We start from the raw sequence: 21,999 nt of genomic DNA on the forward strand, positions 1-21,999 counted from the left end.
CAATAAAAAGTAATGAGTTGGAGTTTACAGACTGTCATGGTGGACAAATCTGGCTCCACAGTATAGAGCTACTGTCAACACTTTACCTCTCCTATTTTCCTAATATTCTGTCTTGTGCAACATTTTAAGGTCCTGTCCACTGAAGTCAACCACATATGTTTGTATGTTTTAGAAACTTGGGGTTCTGCTCTTGAATGTAATGTTGAGTGGGTTCGTACTATTTCTGGCTGCACAGCTCAAGTTTGTAATGACAGGCCTTAAACTGACCTCATTCTTACAGTTATCACTAAGTTGTTGTCACTAATTAGTATTGGGATCACTGAAAATGCATTATAACATTTCCATGACCTTTACTGAGCAAGTTAGATTTTCTGCAGAACTTCAGTAAAAGGCACGCTATGATGAAACTAAACAGACTGCAGGGATGGGCTTTAAGACACAAAGAGTGGAGGATATGATAGGAAGAGGTTTGGCTTGTTGTTAATCATTGAGTTAGTGCAGAGGTTGGTCTCTGCTCAGTACACTCTGTGAGTCAGAGAGAGCAAAAAGATAAAAAAAGGCCCATAGGGAGGGACAGGAGGGAGAGAAATAGATTTTTTTAATCTTAATATGTGTGCATATTGAACATAGTTTCATTGAGGTGTATTTATTTGCGTTGTTCCCTGACAGGAACATAGGCGTCATATACAGACCAAGTACAGGAGTTTTCATGGTGTTGTATTTTTTTCCATCAAGATGTTGGCTGTTCATCTCGTCTCCTTCTTCTTCACCAAACTCAAGGAGGACCCCACAAAGAAGGTGAGACTGGTTCTGGACTGACTGGCAGATAAGTGTAACTAAGCTTTATACAAGTCATGTGAATTATTGGCTGGTAAAGAAATCAGTTTGCAGCGCTCTGTCCATTCACTTCATGATTTGTTGCGTATGCACCTGATTTATTGCCTTGTTTTGGCTGCAGATGACAGTGAAAATATATTTTATATGCAAATCTTGCCAAGTTCACCATCAAAGATTAATCAGATCTATTGTTTTGTTCCTTACAGTTCCTTATAAAGTGTAATTCTTACTAATTGCTCAGATGTTGTGCTTCATAATTTACGGTTAAATCACTTATGGCAGGATTTGTCCAGAAATAGAGAAGGAAAAGAAGGACAAATCACAGATATTTGCATTCAACTTTTGCAGACATGCACATGATTAACTCGATTAAATTAGACAGATAAGGGAGAAGACAGTACTGTAGTGAGATGATCAAGGTGCCATAATCAATAGTTACTGTGTCACCACTGTCTGCCCCTGAGCAATGATTAACATCCTTCTCTGCAATGTCCCTGCTCCTCTTACTGCAGGTTAGATCTACACTAATTCTCACAGGAGCAAAGTATTGACACTTCCATAAGCAACTCTGCCCATACTCACGTTTATACACAAATAAAGTAATATCTCAGCCAGGTGAGCTGCCATTTGTCTCATGAACGTTCAGTGATAGTGAGTTGGCTGAGGACTCAGTAAACAGGGTGTGGCTGGACTTGAACTTTTTGATTCAAAACTCATTTCTAAAGAAGATGAGTAGCTGTTGCTGCTCTCATATTGCTTTCCAAGTCTTAGTGTCCCTCTGTTCCTTAAATAAAACTACACTTTAACGAGTTACTGCTTTGTTACGCCTAAAAAATGAGCCCTAGTTTCTAACACATGACATTCATGTGTCAAATGTTAGTACAGGTCATGCTGCTCTAGCTTGTCTAAAAGTTTTCACAAAATGTGCACTGATTTGTTTTAAGTGAGTTTCACAAACTTGTCCCAATAAATCTGAACAGCCTCATGAACACAATCCCAAACAAAAAATGGACCAAAAATAATTCTTCAAACCTGTCAAGACTTCTTTGCTCTTGTATAAGAAACAGAAACAGAAACAGAAATCAAACAGCGACTGTGTTTCCATGATATGTAATTAAGATATCAAAACAGAATCTGGTGAATGTAGATTTGCAATATTTTGAGGTTTTAATGAGTCATGAGATCTACTAGATCAGAGGGATGGATGGGTTTAAGTGGTGGTGCAAACATTAACGGAGGATGATGCCAAAAAATGACCTTAGAGCTAAAAGAAACGAAGGATGAGTCCTTGACACCTGCTAATGAGAAATTTGATGACAGTAGACTCTCATTCAAGTCCAGTCTGTGGAAGTGAATCAGTACGGCTCATTTATTTTTGCCTCTGTTTGCTCTGTTTCTCCTCTCTCCTCGTTTCTATCAGGTGGACAGGTTTCTCCATGCAATGTGTCTCCATGACGACCAGCTAAATGACATCTCGGCTCGTTTCCAGGCTGAAATGAAGAAGGGACTTTCAGCAGAAAGCAATGCTGCCGCCTCAGTGAGAATGCTGCCAACACATGTTCGCTCCACTCCTGATGGCTCAGGTTATTTACGTTTATGGTTTTCAAACTTTTCTTAATGCTGTTGTGTAAAGAACAACATAATACCACTGAAACTTAGAAGAAACACAGAGGTTTTCTGTCTGTTTTCTACTTGGCTGTAGAGAAAGGACAGTTTCTGGCGCTGGATCTTGGAGGCTCAAAGTTCAAGGTGCTCCAAGTTAAAGTGAGAGAGGGAATGGGAATTAGGAAGGGAGGAGTGGAGATGGATGAGAAGACCTACAGTATACCAAAGGAGGTGCGCAATGGAAGAGGATCAGAGGTAAAAAAATTAATTAAATTGACTGAGTTTAGGAGCAGGATTTAAGCAGAAGTGAGGAGAATGACGAAAGTTCGGCAACAGAGAAAAGTTAATAGGATTCAACTTCTTTGTCTTTTTCTGTGTCTGACTCTTTGCTTGTAGTTATTTGACCACGTGTCTGAGTCACTAAAGGACTTCCTGCTTGAGAGGAACATCAGTTTGGAAAAGAAGCATCCTCTGGCCTTCACTTTCTCTTTCCCCTGTGAACAGTCTGCCTTGGATCAGGTACAACACTACATTCAAACATTAGTACTTGACCTGTACCTGCAGTATATTTTATTCTGTATGTTGACGTGTCCGTCTTTTGATATTTTGATTCCTGAAACCTCCTCATTTCCTCTCTGCAGGGATTATTGTTAAGCTGGAGTAAGAACTACAGTGCTCGAGGTCTCCAGGGAAAAGATGTGGTCCAGGTCCTCAGAGATTCTATTGACAGAACTGGGGTAGGACGCCACTGTTCAACAAATCATCTTTCCCCCCCGTTTGTCATTTATCAGACAGGCACTCAATGGAACTGAGACATGAAGACTTTACATTAGACATTTAGCTGATAATTTCAGTAATTCTGATAACTTCTTAAACAGGGATGCTACTTTTTTCACCTTAGAAAGAGTTAGAAAAACTGTGGCTATAAGATAAAGTGAAAACCAAAGGAGTGTAAGGGGAAAATATTATTACGTTACATCCACTATGCATCCATATGGCCGACCACATCATCCCTATGCAAACATTACCCATAATAGGAACTGTACTGTAATGACAACGTTCTGTATCCCTCTGTAACTCACTCTGCAGGGTATGGACATAGAGGTGTTAGCTATGGTTAATGACACTGTAGCTACCATGATGACTTGCGGTTTTGATGACCAGTACTGTGAAGTAGGACTCATCATTGGTAAGTACATTCATTAAATTCATACTAGTTTTGCTAGTCGGTGGTGTCCGATCTTTGGGCCCTTTGTCACATTTCAGATATGAACTGGTTGTTTCACCAAAAAGAGATTTACCCCCTAAATGTTTCATATTGTTCATTTTAAATAACCATTCAAGGCCCAAACAGGTAAAATAATCCACTGTGTCATAATGAAAAGAAATAATTTCACCCAAAGTCCAGAAACTAAGAACAAATTTGCTTATCGTGACTTAGTTTTTTTTTTTTTTTTTTAAATCTCTTTTGATTTTATCTGAAGACCTTTGAAGGACTCAACCCCTAAGATGTGAACAGACACTGATCCATTAGTATTAATCATCTAATGATGTCATAGACAAGAATGTAAAAACCACTGGAACCAAAGGAGTACTTTTACTGATATTTTTAAGGATGCCCTCTTGCTAGCATCTCGCCTACTTTTGCTTGTGATGAAGTAGCTTTACTTTTTGTATTGTTTATTGTACTGTTTATTTCTGTAAAGAATCTAAGTGCTCCTTCATTTCCATGCTGTACTGTACTTGGGGAAGACCTCAAAAGAAACGTGTGATTTTATGACCCAGAAAAATGACTCAGAACAGAACTGATGTCTTTATAATTGTAAACTAGTAAAACAATATGTATTTTAGTGTGTAGAATTGAACTATGAGCATACTATTATCAGATAATCAGGCTTTTTTCCAAGTTTTGTGCACCTTTAGTTAGCTTGCTGCTCCCTCTAGTGGTTTGTCATCTTTTGCGTGTGTGTGTGTTATGTACATGATCTTTTTTTTATGTTTGTGAAGCGCGTTCATTTGAATTATTTGACATACGAATAGGTTAATAGTGGCCAGTTGGGTGCCCCAGCAGCTCAACTGATTGAGCGGGAGACCCATAAGCAGAGGCTATAGTGTCCGACACAGTGGTCATGGGTTCAAGTCCAACCCACGGCCTTTTGCTGCATGTCATTCCCCGACTCTTCTACCTACATTTCCTGTCTCTGTCTCTCCACTGGTCTATATAATCAAGGCCAAAAAACTAACTTACAAAAATATTGGCCAATCAAAGAATGAGACTTAAGTTTAGGATTAGGGTAGGGTTAAGTTTCATGTTAAGATTAGTTTATGCTAAATATCTTTTTTATAGGTTTCAATATAGAAAAAAAATGATTTATTCAGTGTCTTGTTATAGTATTAATATGTTTGTGTATCCTGTATGTGTGTGTGCTCAGGCACAGGCACCAATGCGTGCTACATGGAGGAGTTGCGTCACGTTGACCTGGTGGAGGGAGACGAGGGGAGGATGTGTGTGAACACTGAGTGGGGAGGCTTCGGAGATGATGGGGCCCTCAGTGATTACATAACAGAGTTCGACAGAGATGTCGACGATGTCTCCAACAACCCTGGAAGACAAATGTGGGGAAAGTAGCTTTCTCTTAGGTCATAATGCAGCATACATGACACAGTGTTGACCTTAAACCTCTCTGTCTCTCTGTTCCCTCAAATGTAGCTTTGAGAAGATGGTCAGTGGGATGTATCTGGGTGAGTTAGTGAGGTTGGTGGTGTTGAAGATGGCTAAAGTAGGAAAGCTGTTTGATGGACGTGTGTCGGATGCCCTGAGGATCAAAGGGAAGATAACCACTGCACATGTAGCAGCCATGGAGGAGTAAGTTCACTTTATCTCTCTGCGTCCCGCTGTTTTTGTCTGAAAACGGTAAGATATAAATCTAAATATTCTTCTATCTTAGGTACAAAAATGGTCTGACGAACACTAGAATCATTCTCGAGGAGCTTGATTTGACCCCATCAGATGATGACTGCGTCGCTGTTCAGCACATCAGCACCATCGTGTCCTTTAGGTCCTCAAATTTGGTGGCTGCAGGACTGGCTGCCATCTTATCCCGAATCAAGAAGAACCGGAATCAGAGGGGCTTAAGGATCACTGTGGGTGTGGATGGAACTGTCTACAAGACTCACCCGCAGTAAGTTACAGTGAAAATCATCACTAAAGTTCACATTTGTGCACATTAATAGACCCTTTTCAATGAAGACATTCTGGTGTGTCACAGTGGGAAAAGTATACACACTAAAACTAATGATGGATACATGTAATGTAGCTGCTTCAGTTTCAGGATTTTGTGTAATGGCCTATGGTCAGAACATCATGACTTACTGTAACGTGTTGTTAGTAGCGTATGTGTCTTTTTTTTTTTTACTGTGAAACATCAAACAAAGAGAGTAAAATGTCACACATTTCATCATTAGCAAGTTTGATCCAAAACCATCTACTATTCATAGCCACATATCTATGAATCTAAATTTTATTGCTGTGTCACAGTTGAGCCACTAAACCAGTTGTGACAGGCTTTAATAAGTCAATGATTAAGTTCTGACATGTCAGCACTGTGTCCTTTCCTAAAAAACAATGGCCAAAATTAACTACAAGTCATAATGTAACCACATACTTTATGTATGAAATAGCTTGATTGAGTATATAAAATCCTATTTTAGACAACTTTACTACTTTGTTATTACAGATACTTCAGTCTGATGAGTCACATTTTTAAGATATATGAAAATACATCTGTAGTAACTGCTTATTCTTATTAGTCAGATCAACTGGCCACATTTTTCTACACTTATATAGGTAGTGATATTGTTGATGCTTCTATTTCAGGTATCCTAAACGTCTCCACAAAGTGGTGCGGCGGCTGCTTCCTGAGTGTCATGTTCGATTCGTCCTCTCAGACAGCGGCAGCAGCAAAGGAGCTGCTTTGGTAACAGCAGTTGCTCAGCGTCTGGCATCACGGAAGCGACAGGTAATGGTGCTGTGTGTGTGTGTGTGTGTGTGTGTGTGTGTGTGTGTGTGTGTGTGTGTGTGTGTGTATGACTGCAATGTGTGTTGTTATTGTCTTCAGAAAAGAATCCACTGGTCTTCCTTACACATCTGATGCACAGTCTGTGGTTTTCCAGGTGGATGAGACTTTGTCCTCCTTCAGACTGAGCCAAGAGCAGCTCAAGTTGGTCAAGGCCAGGATGAGAGCAGGTCTGGAGGCAGGGTTAAAGACAAAAGGCCCTTCTGCAATCAAGATGCTGCCCTCTTTTGTGTACCACACACCTGATGGCACAGGTCAGGAACTTAAACAAATGTTACACATGTGAGCCAAACAGCAGACAGACAAATAACAAATTCACTGTTGCAATTTCTTCCGGCTTTTACTTAGTAAGTTTTACCATAAAAACATATAATCTCTAAGCTACATGTTGTGTTATTCTAGAGCATGGGAAATATCTTGCCTTGGATCTGGGAGGAACCAACTTCAGAGCTATGCTGGTGAACTTTAAAAAAGGTCTGCAGCAGAACGCACGACTGTACCATAAAATCTACACCATACCACTGGAGATAATGCAGGGGACTGGAGAAGAGGTACAAAACATGCATATACTGTCAGAAATGTAGATGGTTTCCTGGTTTCCACTTAAACATGGTTTAGTAAATTACTGATAAAAAGGTAATGGATATTTTAATTGCTGAGCCAGGAGACACATTACGTGCAGTTTTATTTAAATAAGACTGAGAAAGACAACACTTAAAATCAAATCCTTCACTGAAAAGGGTTCTGTGTCTCTGCATGTTTCTAGTTGTTTGATCACTTAGCACAGTGTGTTAGTGATTTCCTGGACTACATGGGGATGAAGAACGCTCGTCTTCCAGCAGGTTTCACTTTCTCCTTCCCCTGCGAGCAAACAGCCATTGATACGGTAAGCATGGACATCAGTCTTGGGCTTCAGTTTGACAGATTAGTTTATTAAAGCCACAAAAAATGCCATAAAATATGAAAGTAAACAGATGCTCAAAGAAGCCCTTTTCAACTGTGTTCTGCAGGGTACGTTGGTGAGCTGGACCAAAGGCTTCAAGGCCACTGACTGTGAAGGACATGATGTTGTAAGCATGCTGCGGGAGGCCATCAAAAGACGCAACGTAAGTCAGAAAACTACAGAATAGAGTTTCTAATGACGATGGATGAGGTGAATGAATAATTCTGTCTTGAATCGCGCACAGTCAAGGACTAAAATTTAAAACACCAATGTATGTGCATGTGAGTAAATTGACTATACAATAGAACACATAAGTAGCATGTATGCATGTGTGTTTGCACCTGCAGGAGTTTGACTTGGACATAGCAGCAGTAGTCAATGACACAGTTGGGACGATGATGAGTTGCGCCTATGAAGACCCTCAGTGTGAAATTGGAATGATTGCTGGTAGGTGTGTTTACAAAGGGAAGACACTTTGGTCAGTCCTCACTTTAAGGTCTTTGTTTCCAGGTGAGGGTTAACTTAGAGTTTAAGGTTACAGATTTAAGTTAAAGGTAGAAATGTGGATATGATGGAGGACTTCTAGATTGTACTTATAAAGTGTTTGCTCGTGTCTTCAAACACAGCCCACTGAGTTTGAAAAGCAGTTCTTACTTTGAATACCTGATTCTGATTCACAGGAACTGGCACAAATGTTTGTTACATGGAGGAAGTGAAGAACATTGAGAAGGCAGTGCAAAAGAAAGGAAAAACGGAAGAAGACAAGGGGACACCTGATGAAGAGCAGGACAAGGTAGAAGAACTCGCTCAAAGCGTTTAGTACATCAATGTGCTGTCGTGATGTTTAATGCATTTTGGATTTTAATCTATGTATTGAATGCCTTTGTTGGTTTTTGCTCTTGGGACAGGCGGATGCTGAGATGTTGAAGATGTGCATAAACACAGAGTGGGGAGGTTTGGGTGACGATGGCTCTCTGGATGATATCATCACACCTTATGACACTGAAGTGGACCAAAACTCGGTCAACCCTGGAAAACAACGGTGAGAAACACTCACTGTGTATTTATATGATGCTGCCTACTTGGTCAGCAGACACGTATATAAGTGTGGTTTACCTTCTTGTGTGTCTATATTTCATACATACTGTTACACATACGTATGTGTCTCATGCTCTAGTTATTTTGTCTATTTTTATATTTATTGAGCTGTTTGGTAACCTGTAACAGAGTCAGATGGTCATGAAAGGTATTTTCTTTTACATTTTTTTTGTGTTTAGGTTTGAAAAACTCACCAGTGGGATGTATTTAGGTGAAGTGGTCCGACAAGTATTACTGGATTTAACTAGAGGAGGTTTGCTGTTCAGAGGCCATGTCACAGAGACCTTAAAAACACCTGGAATATTCCAAACCAAGTATCTGTCACAAATAGAGAGGTAAGTGAAACTTTGTGTGTGTGTGTGTGCATCACTTTTAGCTCCATTCCATATCCAGAATAGAATAAATAAATAAAGCCTTGATTCAATTTAATTATTTAAATCTGTCACTGTCTCACATCTGTAACTGAGAGCTCATAACTGTGTTGTCTCCCTCCAGTGACCGCCTGGCTCTACTGCAGATCAGATCTATTCTCCAGCAGCTGGGCCTCAACAGCAACTGTGATGACAGCATCATAGTCAAAGAGGTAAAAGACAGAAAAATGAGCAGACCTTCAGTTTGTAGTTGAAAATCTGTTTGTTTGCGCATCTCATTTACCCATCTCTCTGTGTTTTTGAAGTAAAATGCAGTTTCACAGACGTAATCTAGAGGTATGCTGCCTGGGATAAACACTGACAGCTGACACCATTGTCTAATATTTTAACATCTATAACCTTTCAGAGTTTTTTAGCATGTTAACTTATCTATAAAGTATTTTCTATATGCTAGAAAACACATTATGAGCAAAAAACCATCGTACTGATGACAGTCTCAAAAACATGGATTCAGACTTCTGGTGTTTCATACATAACAGACCTAAAGAACCAATCCTGTCAATTTATAGGATGGAGCTTTCCATATCATTCTTTATTATCGGTTCAAACATGTATGACTGAATTACTTCGATATTAATGCCTGCCAATATATAGTAGTTTTACAATGTTTGAGCAGAGTCATAGGTGAGCTGGTGTGCTCGAGCGGCAGTGAGTGGGAGGAGCTGGTAGAAGACAGAGGTGGGAGCTTCATAGATCTGGACATTCTAGAGGAAGCAACAATGTAGTATTACATCATATCTCATATTTATGCCACTGGCCCATCACTTCACTCTGCTCCATCTACCCTTCAACTCAGCCTTTCTTCAGTCGAGGAGTCTCTCAGGACCTTTGCTTGTGCCTCCATCTAAAAAAACAACATGTATACTATTCAACCAGACAAACAGTGTCTCTAGCCCCCCAAAGATCACCTGTGCATATGGCTCAGATCTGACATTCATCAACTCCTACAAATACCTTGGCCTCTGGCTGGACTCTTCACTCTCTTTCATTCCTCACATCAATATTCTACAAGCTAAAATCAAATCCAGACTCAAGTTTCTTTACCCTAGTAAGGCCTCCTTTACACACCAAAAACACTCTTGTGAAGATGACCATCCTCCCCATGTTCGACTACGGTGATGTCATCTATAAAATGGCCCCTAAGTGTGCCCTTAACAGGCTTGATGTCTTTCATCACTCATCCATCCGTCTTGCTACCGGTGCACCTTTCTCCACCCACCATTGTGACCTTTACAAACTGGTGGGTTGGCCCTCCCTTTACACCAGGTGACTCCAGCACTGGCTTTTACTCATTGACAAGACCCTATCAGGGAAGACACACTCAATACCTCTCCAACCGCCTACACCCCTCCCATAACAACTACCGCCTGAGGTCCAATGATTTCATAACACCTAAACTTTTCTGCTGTGAGACGGATTAGCCACAGGGAGCAGTTAGATGACCGTGAAAGTATATCACCCAAAACTTCTGTTCCTTGTTTGCAACTATTAAAATCAAGCATTGTACTTTTCCCGTGCTGTCATGAATTTGCCTACTTCTGGTCTCAGATTCAGCTTAAACAATGGAGAGAGGTCAGAAGTTGAATTTAGTTTTTTTGTTGCAAAGTCTAGGAAATCATGTTCTCTGTTGCAACCTCGCCTTGAGGTTAAGTAATTTTTTTCTACCGCTTTGTGAAATAGTTCATTGTCTGTTTCAGCAAACTGTGGCACCAACACATTGTTAACTGTTGCAATAATGATAAAGCTTTTCATTGTTGTTTAGGTATGTGGAGCAGTATCACGTCGTGCAGCTCAGCTGTGTGGGGCAGGGATGGCGGCCGTGGTCGATAAGATCAGAGAGAACCGAGGACTGGACCATCTGAACATCACTGTAGGGGTCGACGGGGCTCTCTACAAACTACACCCACGGTAAGTTATAATTATTATTTTTTGGTGCAGTGTCAGACTGTCTACCAGATTGTCAATGTGTGAATCAGGCTAAAAACAGCTTTGTTGTCTTTCTTCACATAAAGCTAAGCCTTTTTTCTTCTTCTTATGCTGCTGTTTCTAGTTTCTCTGGAGTTCTCAAAGAGACTGCCAAAATTATGGCTCCTCAGTGTAGTGTGACTTTCCTGCCATCAGAGGAAGGCAGTGGGAAAGGTGCTGCCCTCATTACCGCCGTGGCCAGAAAGAAGCAGGAGATGTAACTTCACGTGACTGCAAAAAACTCATTCACCAAACTTGTTTTTTTGGGTTTTTTTTTTTTTTTTTTGCTTTGACTTATCTTTCATGCCATGTGGAATGGCCCCTCCTTGTGCAATGCTGTGTAACATAGACTAGATGCTTAACATCTAGCCAATGTTAAGTCCTGTGTTGACCTGAGAGAACCTCAGACTGTTATATGTTTTCTGTAAATCAACACTGCAGATGGAAGCTAGAAGCACTGTTGCTATGATGTTCCTAATAAATTTTTAAAGAACTGGAAATGGATTAAAGGATTTTTACATCAACCTCAGAGGGTTAGTTTTTGTATATACAGTAATGAACTCCCGTCATGTTTTCCTATCCCAAGAAACACATGAGCCCAAAGTTAGATTTAGCTTGCTCAAGAAGTCTGACATTCAGTACAGGTCATTTTCTGCTCTGATCTTTTCAACTCAGATGTAAACCTGTAAACCTGGCCTATCAAAACATTTTGTTTCGGCGCTGGTGTAATGTGCTAAAAGTACTAAAGATCTCCAGTTATTACCAGATTACATGTGGAGAATCTGTCATACCTACTGCTGCATGCTCATGTACCAGTGTTAGTCAGGGTTGAATACTTGGTTTTGTATTTATAGAATACAATCAAGGTGTGTGTGTGTGTGTGTGTGTGTGTGTGTGTGTGTGTGTGTGTGTGTGTGTGTGTGTGTGTGTGTGTGTGTGTGTGTGTGTGTGTGTGTGTGTGTGTGTGTGTGTGTGTGTGTGTGTGTGTGTGTGTGGGTTAGTCAGCATTATCTCAGTATTAATGAAGGCCAGGAGGAGGATTGGAATCCCGCTGACCACATTTCTAACAACACAAACAACCAACGCTCTGTTCTGTCATTTTAGACTCTCTGTCCTTACGATCACAAGTCTCTCTCTCTCTCTCTCTCTCTCTCTCTCTCTCTCTCTCTCTCTCTCTCTCTCTCTCTCTCTCTCTCTCTCTCTCTCTCTCTCTCTCTCTCTCTCTCTCTCTCTCTCTCTCTCTCTCTCTCTCTCTCTGTTCTCTGTGCATCTGTGCCATTTTGGTCCTTCTGTCCGTCTGCTTTATCTGTCTGGCTGGAGCTTTGCCCAATTGCCTGTGCTTGTATCTGTCTGTCTGCACGTTACATCTGCAGAAACCTGGAAAAATCCAGCTTCAAAGTTGACATTTTTAATCTTTCAAGTGAACTGAAGTTGACGTGTTATTTTTAATTTGAGTTTGACTTTTTATGAATCTTTCTAGTCAAGACTTCAAACTGCTGATTTTGTTTACAAATTGCATTAGAATCTGAAACTACTGATCTGGCGATACTGGCCCAGGGTATGAGCAGTGCAATGATCAGTGTAATGCTAATCCATTTATCACAGATTAGATGTTGTGTTGAAGATGAAGACAGGCAGGAAGACTACAGTGTCATAAATAAAGAAAACAATCCACATAAAAGCTAAATCATCAAGACAGAAGGAGTAAAGGGAGGAACTGAATGAGAAAGAATTCAAGAAAGGAAGGAAATGCAGAGAAAGTTGCGTGATAACCGACGTGAAACAGAGGCTAATCTGTCAGGGATTAACATGTTAGAATGCTACCGGCTGAGAGCTACGTCACACTCCCACCCACACACACATAGACACACAGTAATCCCACACTATCCTAGTAGTGACCTAGTATCATCAAACTTGAACCACACATGCACTGGCATGGCAGCTTCACTGCAGCCCTGCATTCAAACACAGTGGGATCCTGAAAGTGCAGCTCGTGCAGCTCAACACAGAGCAAAGACTGATACAAGAGCTGATCTGCTTTCTTTGCCTCTCACGCTCTGTCACTCGCCTCCTTTGCATTTCCCCTCATTGTTTGGCCTTTTCTCTTCTTTTTTTCTGAACACCCCTCACATCTTTCAGATGTCCCCTGAATGGGCATTCCTCAGGGAGCAAGGTGTGTGAGTCTTGTTATATATGCACTTTGCTTGTGTGTGTTGAAGGCTCTGTGAGAGTGTGTGTCTTTGTCTGTTCTGTAAACTAACAATAAGAGCTTTGACACGCACACTTTCTTTTTGTCAAACACGCACACACACACACACACACACACACACACACACACACACACACACACACATGCACACACACAAACAGAGATGGTCTCCAGCAGATGGGCAGAGTTGCACTGCTGGTTCCTCAGGACTTATAATGGGACAGGAACTGGACTCACTCTGGTAGGACTGTACCAATGAATCAAAGACTGAAGCTGGGATTTGAACCTCTGCGTGGAGTGGACAGTAGAAGATTGAGACACCACAATGCGCCAAAACACCAGTGTGATGACAACACTCAGATGCCGGCTCTGCTTATCAATGAAGAAACCTTATCACTGAAGGTAACTGAGTTATCACAATGAAATGGAAAGATGCACAAGTTTGTAGATGAAGGTGACAGATAAATAGATGATTAACTGAAGGAGCAAATGGAAAAACGTGTGTAGGTGAACCAGAACCAGAGCTTCAAAAACTGCATATTGTCATTCAATTTGATGCTGCAGAGATCCACTATATTTTAGTCACTTACTTTTTTATACTGCATTGTGCTCCCTGTAACGTGTCTCAGCCTGCAGGGTGGCCTCAAGAAAGGATAACTAACATAGCAAAGCAGGAAACTACCAGGCAGCCCAAAGCCCCAGCTTCCTCCATGTTGTCTGGCCCTGCAAAACTTGATTAACTGCAAATATGTTGGAAATTTGCACCATAAATGGGCCTAAAATTATATTCTTATAATTTTTTACTTTGCATTTTGCTTGTTTTTTTTGTGAATTTATTTCCATGTCAAGAAAATCCAATTTTACATTAATCCATCATAGAATAACTAAAAAGCTGCAGCCAACAATTATCTAATTTATAACCATATCTGAAAGATATTTTTTTACATCTAATTAGTTGACTGTCAGAAAATACTGCATGTGCTTTTTTTTTATTTATTTATCTAACTAGAAAATGTTCACATTTGAGAAGCTGGAACCAGAGGATTTAAAAATAAATGATTACTCAAATATCAAAACAATGCTGTCATATACTTTTATATTAGGTGACTGATAGTTTCATCCTGTAAAATTCTGCTAGGTTGCTTGGAGAAACAGTGAAAGTAACATTTATTATGGGGGTCAGTAGGAACCCAACAGCAAACTTTTGCACCTTGTGGTCTCCAGGGAGTTTAATCCTGTCGTGGTTGGTATGGAGTGATCTGCATCTGTATAAGCTTTGGTTTGATGCTTCAGGCAGCAAAGCTTAGTGGTCAGTATCTTGTGATGTTTGCATGACATTCTGAAAGATGACTAAAAGAGAAACAGAAAGAAAACCAAACGGACACTATTCGGGGGTCAGTTAAGCAATATGCAAATGATTTATATGACTAATATCATGACTGACCAACTTTCAGCTCAGGTTTCATGAGACAAACATCAGTGGTAAAGACCATCGTATTTATTCTTTCTCACTAAACTTTTCACTCCGATGTTAAGCTACCTCATGTAGACAATAGACTCAATAGAACTGTTTCAATGCAGTGTGTATTGTGTAAGCAGCACAAATCTCACCTCTGCTCACTGCACACATGAACAAGTCTGGACAGGTTGGCAGGTATGATGTCAAATAGCACTCTGGGAAGGAGAAACTCAAAAGCAGCAGAGACAGATGTGCACAACAACAGGAAATTACATTAAAATGTTGTGTGAATCTGGAATTCATTAATAAAGATCACAGATGGTGTGGGAATAACAGTCTGAGGAGCTTCTTTTTGTTTGTGTAAAACTAAAAACATTAGAGTCCTATTTGTTTGTATATACTGCGCATTGGAAGCCACGCATATTTAAGTTCAAGGAGTACTGTTTCAACAGCTGACAAAATACCCTTTACTCTTAAAACTGGAGCCACATTTGGCAAAAGTATATCAGAATTTTCTGTAATGAACACCAGAGTAATGGATTTTTAAAAAAATAATAATAATAAATAAGGTTTTAAGGTAGAATTAACTCCACAGCCCACTTTAGTCAGTATATAAAGGATTACAGTTCCTCTGTGTCGCCTGTTGTTTGGGAGAGGGTGCAGAAAACAGACAGCTGTTGTTGCTGTGATGGTGATGTAACGTCTGTCTGAGTGTCCATGAGGCTGGAGAAAGTGGTCGTCTGATGGGTTGCCTCCCGGGATGATTGAGTGAAAAGCTTTCCTTCAATTATGGAGAAGCAGGTGTATGGAACAATACGGGTGGCAGGTGTTCTGTTTCGTTAATCAGCATTTTAAGGATCGGGGAGGCAAATGACTTTACACTTACCTGAGTTGTAAACATCCAGTTTGTATATTGACAATAGAGAGAGCTGGTGTCTTGGTGGAGGTAGAAGGGCAAAAAGGTCGAGCCAGTTGTGTCCATATGGTACATACATAACTAAAACAAGGCATTGATTAGCCAATTAGTTGATAGTGTTTGTATTGCGCACATTAACCACACACTGTACACCATTAAAACAGATTCAGTTCAGAAATCATTTTCTTAATGGACAGATAATATTTGAAGTTTGAGTTAAAAACCCTCTGCTGCAGTGTTTCTGTGGAGAAGGAGCTGGGACACCAAAGAAAACACCCCTCATACCCCCTGACCTCCCCAGTGTCAAAAGTTCCAAAAGATGTCAAGAACTGCACTTCCACTTCCTCTTCCTGAGAACCAGCAGGTCATTTACTAAAGCACTAAACATAACGCTCTAAATAACATCACCACTGGGTGACTCATTTTCTCACTAACTCAAACTTAAAGGACTGCAACTTTACCACTTCCATGAAAGTAGTAAAATTGACCCAACTCTTCCCCTCTGTGTCCTCCCTCCTCCCCTCTAATTAACAAGTCCCCCTCCCTCTTCCTCCTCCATCACTGAGCTTGCCTTCGCTTGCCTCCGAGGCGTCAGCAGAGCAGCCAATGGCAGAGAAGAAGATGTGGCACTGCGCCATGAACACCAATGAGCTGACAGATAGTAGGCAGGGCTGTGCTGAGGCCCTCCCTGTTTCTCTCTGCTCTACCTCCTGCAGTTGAAGTTGCTGTCTCATAAAACAGGCTCATGCTTCCTGGCTTTACTCACATGCACAGAGGAGGAAGAGCTGTAGAGTCTTAACCACACATGAAGCAGCTCTGTCTATTTTAAACCCCACCGGATTGGACTGAGGATATCTTTATATCTCTTGCAGTGTGTGACAGATTGTGTGTTTGAAACAGGGCCAGGGAACAGTTTGAGTTGCTCTCTTTTGTTGCCATTTTGTTTGGGATTTTTGTTCATCTGTAGGTGAACGTGTGAGTGTGTCTGTATGAGTATCTGAGAGGAAACAAGGAGCAGAATGATTGCGGCCCAGCTACTAGCCTATTACTTCACTGAGCTCAAGGATGACCAGGTTAAAAAGGTGAGTGCTTTCTGTACCTTCTGTTTCCATTTTGAGTGTTTGTGTTTGTTTGAGGGAGATGGACTGGTGTGACTAAGAGACAGAGGCTGAGGAGAGAGGAGAGGAGCACATGTGTTGTAGAGGTCATTGAGTTTGTGTCCATCAAAACTTTTCTGACTCTTTTTTTTGTGGCCTCTCCCAGCGCAGTACATGTCAGGAACACTTTGATGTATGATTTATCTCTTTAAGGAAGTGAATAGACCATCCACCATTTTGAGAGAACGGTGTAAAACAGACTTCTAGTACTTGTTTTACAATGAGTGACATTCATAATTAGACTTAACGGTTTACTGGGACGTGACAAACTGCACAGGGGTGTGTGTATATAGTGAGATGTGTGAGTCGGCATGACACAAGAGTGTGTGTGATTGGTGCCATGATTTAAGATGTGAGAGGTGTGTCGAAGAGGAGAGAGGAAGTCAGCGTGCGACAATGAAAGGACACTCGAGGGCAAGGAGAAGGTTGAAAACAGAACTTATTTCAGGGGTCACTGACTTTCTTTTGTGTTCTCGTTAAAATGATACTTAGACTTTCATTCCTCTCACTGGAGCTTAACAGAGCAAGAGGAAGAGAACGAGCTGAGAGACCTTGTAGAAGATAAATTATTCAGTTCAGCAGCTGAAATGACCATCATCACTGATGGCTAGTGGTCATAGGAATTTACACTGTGTTTGTAGCAGCAATGTACAGGATGTGCCCGTGTGTCCAGATGTTATATCCTAAAAACATTTGTGTTTAACCTGAAAGTATGAAAGCTGATCCACTGTATGACTGTAAATGAGGCAAAATTGCTCCTGGAGCTAACAGTTTGAGCTTCTTTTAGTGTGTAGTAAAAAGTGAGTGAAAAGTGATATGGGCTGAACACCGTGAATGTGTGTCTTTCATAACTTCTCAGCTGAGCGGCCACCGCTGCAAGGCTTCTTCTAAAAAAACTGACTGGGCCAGTTTTACTCGCCCTCAGAGTTGTATGTGTGTCCACTGCAGGAAAAGGAGTTTTTCCAGTCACTTCCTTCTTGATTAAATGTGCTATAAAACTGTGTTGCCAGGCACCAAACAGAGCTGTGTTCTATGAACTAACGTAGTGTCATGAAGTAAAACTGACTCAGAGGAAGTTGAAAAACCTCCAGACCCGCTTGTGTCATGCTGGACATTTCTAATGTCTTAGTCTGAGTTTGAAACTATTCCAAGGCCATTTCTCAACATGTGCTTTTTGATTCATACACTTAGTCGCATACAGATGATGTCACACATCAGCAGCAGATTCTGCATCAAACTTTTGTCTTTTTCTCGTATAAACAGATACAAATTCGCAGATATCACCCTCCCCCCTTTAATCACTCTCCTGTCTGTAGCTGTTTTCTAAGTTCTGTTAAATAGTTCACTCTTTGTCCGCACACGGTGATACACAAAGCTGCCTTCCCCAGGTGCGCCTGCTGTGCCAAAGTCAGATCAGTCTGTAATGATAAAAGACATTAATCAGCAGCTAGGATCTGATGTAATACAACACATCTCCCTCCCTCTTTACTCCTGCTCTCTTCCTCTCGCTGCCTCCCTAAAATAGGCCAGCTTTGAACCACGTGACCACAGGTGACAGGAGGAGAAGGCTTACACCCTCACACTCACACACAAAGCCAGGTGTGTAGCCATTGTGCTGCTTTTCAAAGAGCAGGGTTTGTCTAGGCCTCAACAAGCACTCCTCTAATTGTGTAACTGCATACGGCAAAAAAATCAAGCAGTCATCAGTGTAAGTGTACAGATAGTCTCATCATTGATATGTTTTCAGATAAACTGTGCTTGTCAGAGAGACTCGGTCAGCGGAGGGTGTCTCTCGTCCTCTCAGTCCACTGCAGTGTCCTTGACTATTCTCCCCGACGCACTGTGAAGCTGTAAGGCATCCAGAGCTGTGTTTCAGTTTGTGTGTGTGCATAAGGTGCGGGAGGGGGGCAGTGTAGAGGACAGTATTTTTCCACATGGTGAGGCTGTGTCCGTGCACGACATCGTGCGCACGTACATGCACAGTGGAGTCGGGTTTCATTGCTTCTCCAAACCAACCTCGTGGTGACAAGGCATTGTTGAGAGAAGGAATGCAAACAGAAAGGAGAGAAAGAAGGAGCAACGGGGAAGAAAGGGGAGGGAAGGAGAGGCAGAGAGGGTGATCTCCTGGAACTTAAACCCGGCTCTGGGCAGTGTCGGAGGAAGTTGTGTCAGAGGTGTGTTGAGGGGTAAACATGATCTTTACAGACTCGTGTGTGCTGACTGCAGAGGCCTCGTGTCACCTTATTAGTGAATGTAAATTATTAGTCCATATTTTGATGAAATCCTCATTGAAAGATCAAGATGAAGCTTATTTATTGTGGACACTACAGTCTATTCCACAGCAGAGATGTTTCTATGAGCTGATGTTGTCCCACTATGATAAAGTGCTTAGTCATGTTTTCTTGCTGGTAACTGCTGAGTCAGAGATGCTAATTTCTTTCCTGCAGCAGGAACTGAATATAGTCTGGGGGTTGGTGGATTTCTGTTAGTTCTGCATGGAGCAATGTGGCAAACGACTACTTTTATTGGTCCTCTGTGTAAACAAGGAACAAGGTGGACAGATAAGAACACAATGTTCTTTAAGCATTGCCAAGAAGTCTTCAGTATTTAATTTACTGATTATTAACTCATTGTTGTTTTAGACAATCAATTTAAATAGGAACACAGTTTTATGCAAGCAGGTGAGCTGTTGAGTGCAAACATACAGGATAGTTAGTTGGGTGACAGTTCTGGTCAAAACATTGTGTCAGTTTTGTTATACTTTCTAGGAACGTTTTTACCAACAGCAATGAAGAGTAAGAAACCAGAACTGGAGGAGACAACATGACGATGGGAGGAATACACTGGAGCAGGAAGAGCAGAGTGTAGCAACAGTTGGCAAACACAGAATGAGTTGGCAGCTTAAATAGCTCGGAGCATCAAACCTGAATGGATCTGTTTACATCAGCTGACAGCTAGAGTTTGTGCACAGGGTCTGCAATTAGCAAATACAAACTTCATAAAGTCATTCACAGAAGCAAAAGCAAAAGCAGTGTTTCAGGAAGGTTAAACTGATATATTTTCCCACCCCATGCTATGATATAAACCTGTCTTTGAATAGCATTTTATTGCATTTTATGGCCAACATAAAAAGATCTGTGGGAAGGATGAAAGAATTGAAGAAAAGATTCACAGCATTAGACAGTGAGTTGACAAATACAGCTGAATGTAAGAAGCTGGATGGACTCATCCACAAGGAGCACTCAACCAAAACAAAGAGCTCCAGACTGAATATTGATTATCAATGGAACCACCAGTACTGGAAACTGCACACACTTCCCATTACAGGGATTCATTTGTTCCAGTGTATCACAAATATCTATGGAAAAACTTAAACAAGATGTTATTTTATGACATATGCACATATGTCAGTATAGAAACATGCAACGTGAGTATGGAGAGATTTTTGTTTCACTCTTGATTTTACTTTATATTCAGCTATATTATTACACCTTTTTCCCATTCTGTGTGAGATGTTGTTTGTGTAAACATCAGATATTTGTGTTATAGCTGCTCTGACTGAGATCTGCTCTCATTTCCTCATTTTTGGTCAAACAGACCAAATCTAAAAATTCATTTAGAAATGCAAGGGTTTGTGGGTTGTATATCTGTGTGCCTTCATATCTGGCTGTTATATGTAAACTGTATCTATTCTATTGAATATTTACGCATTGTCATCCCTATCTCTTCTAAATATTTACAAATTTTGAAGGTGTTTAGTTTGCAGGCATGTGTTTGTTAATGTGGCTGCATAATAAGAGAGTGGAGACATTTCTGTGTGAGTGTTTGTGGTGTAATTCGAGTAACAGATGCTGTAGTGTCCTGAGAGGAGGGTGCTGTCGAGCACCAACATGACGCTGTTGTCAAAATGTGCCTTTAAGCCACAGACTAGATTTTTGTATTAAACACAATCCAACACAGCAGAGTGCAGGGCTGTGGAGTTGTTTGTTGCGTGGTCCAGTATGTTCACAGTACTGTATCTGGCTGGGATTCTGAAGGTGAGCGGTTACATTCACTCAGCTGGGGACTCCCGTCTGACAGGAACATGTGCTAATGAGCTTTCATCCCAGAGGCAGACTCCACATTTAGACTGAATATAGGGAATGTAACACCCACAGAGTTGTTTACAGTTACTGCCGCTGTCATCCATGCAACTATACAACTGTTTTGGCTCACAGTTTGTTTATATTATTTAAAGAGGGCTGCATGTTTAAACAACATATTGGTATTTGTATCAAACACATGGTCATGAACACCCAGACTGGCAATTTACAATAGCCCATATTTCACATCTCATTAGCTCAGCTGTTTTCTCAGTCAGTGCTGAAACACATTATCATTTCACATTGTCTTTTTTTTCTTTTTGAGCAGAACTCCTTTAATTATATGATAACAAAATCATAAGGCAAACATCTGATGATTACAGCCTTTATGCCTAAGAACAAAGGCCTGCATGATATGATCAAAATTTGCAATGCATGATGACATTGCTCAATATTGCAATCATGGTATGACTTGTGATTAATAAGCAATTATTGAAGTGTATTAGCTCTGCAGTTCTTATGTCTTTCTGCTTTAATATGTACACTGTTAAAATAGACATCAAATACTTAAAGAATTGCCCATGTCGTCTGAATGAATGAATTATTTTGAGCATATTTTGTTAACAAATATAATTGTAGGAAATTAAAGTTCCTCTGTTTCCTTGTAAAAAAAATTCTTCGAAACTGGACAAAAACATCTCTTGACATTTTCCTTGCCCACCTCTCTTTCCTTATACATTATGCCTGCAGTCGTCACCAAACTGGCTAGATCAAATGATATTTCATTATGTTCTCATGTGACAGTGTGAGTGTTATGTGCTGTATGTCATATAATAGTCTGGTGATAATCCAGTTATGGGTCCTAAAGATAGCTTAAAGGGTTAATCCTGCTTTTTACAAATGAATTTAAATACTGAAAGGGATTTTTAACCAGAGTTGTATGTGAGTAATATCTGACTGGCCAAATGGTATCAATGCATGGCCCAGGTATCCAGGGCTCCATGTGATAGGTCAAATGTAGACGAAGTTGGAAATAAAATCTAGATTTCTAATATTTTCAGTCAATCTTTTGTGTTTATTGTACATGTTCATATCACAACGATGATTAAATTATAGATTATATGTCAGCACTAGTGTAGCACACATATTTTATCAACTATAAAATCAATTTCTGGCACCGGTAGATCCCGAACTAGTGTTGTCCTGTTCCAGACACCAGAG

The 21,999-nt window shown here is 40.7% G+C and overlaps 1 protein-coding gene across 1 annotated transcript in view; it reads left to right on the forward strand.

Moving 5' to 3' along the window:
- Window positions 1-514: 514 nt before the first annotated feature.
- Window positions 515-21,999, forward strand: part of LOC111576191 (uncharacterized) — a 36,210-nt gene continuing 14,725 nt past the window's right edge. The window contains exons 1-22 of the mRNA XM_023281754.3: window positions 515-798; window positions 2,258-2,420; window positions 2,540-2,697; window positions 2,839-2,961; window positions 3,084-3,179; window positions 3,532-3,631; window positions 4,875-5,058; window positions 5,153-5,308; window positions 5,391-5,624; window positions 6,320-6,461; window positions 6,616-6,772; window positions 6,921-7,069; window positions 7,285-7,404; window positions 7,529-7,624; window positions 7,809-7,908; window positions 8,142-8,254; window positions 8,370-8,503; window positions 8,739-8,894; window positions 9,055-9,142; window positions 10,753-10,898; window positions 11,041-11,173; window positions 16,544-16,621. Coding sequence (XP_023137522.2) covers window positions 736-798; window positions 2,258-2,420; window positions 2,540-2,697; window positions 2,839-2,961; window positions 3,084-3,179; window positions 3,532-3,631; window positions 4,875-5,058; window positions 5,153-5,308; window positions 5,391-5,624; window positions 6,320-6,461; window positions 6,616-6,772; window positions 6,921-7,069; window positions 7,285-7,404; window positions 7,529-7,624; window positions 7,809-7,908; window positions 8,142-8,254; window positions 8,370-8,503; window positions 8,739-8,894; window positions 9,055-9,142; window positions 10,753-10,898; window positions 11,041-11,173; window positions 16,544-16,621 — 2,889 coding nt within the window. The 5' untranslated portion in view covers window positions 515-735. The remainder of the gene's footprint in view (window positions 799-2,257; window positions 2,421-2,539; window positions 2,698-2,838; window positions 2,962-3,083; window positions 3,180-3,531; window positions 3,632-4,874; window positions 5,059-5,152; window positions 5,309-5,390; window positions 5,625-6,319; window positions 6,462-6,615; window positions 6,773-6,920; window positions 7,070-7,284; window positions 7,405-7,528; window positions 7,625-7,808; window positions 7,909-8,141; window positions 8,255-8,369; window positions 8,504-8,738; window positions 8,895-9,054; window positions 9,143-10,752; window positions 10,899-11,040; window positions 11,174-16,543; window positions 16,622-21,999) is intronic.

Source organism: Amphiprion ocellaris, chromosome 1 (genome assembly GCF_022539595.1).
Source record: "Amphiprion ocellaris isolate individual 3 ecotype Okinawa chromosome 1, ASM2253959v1, whole genome shotgun sequence".
NCBI classification, from domain to species: domain Eukaryota; kingdom Metazoa; phylum Chordata; class Actinopteri; family Pomacentridae; genus Amphiprion; species Amphiprion ocellaris.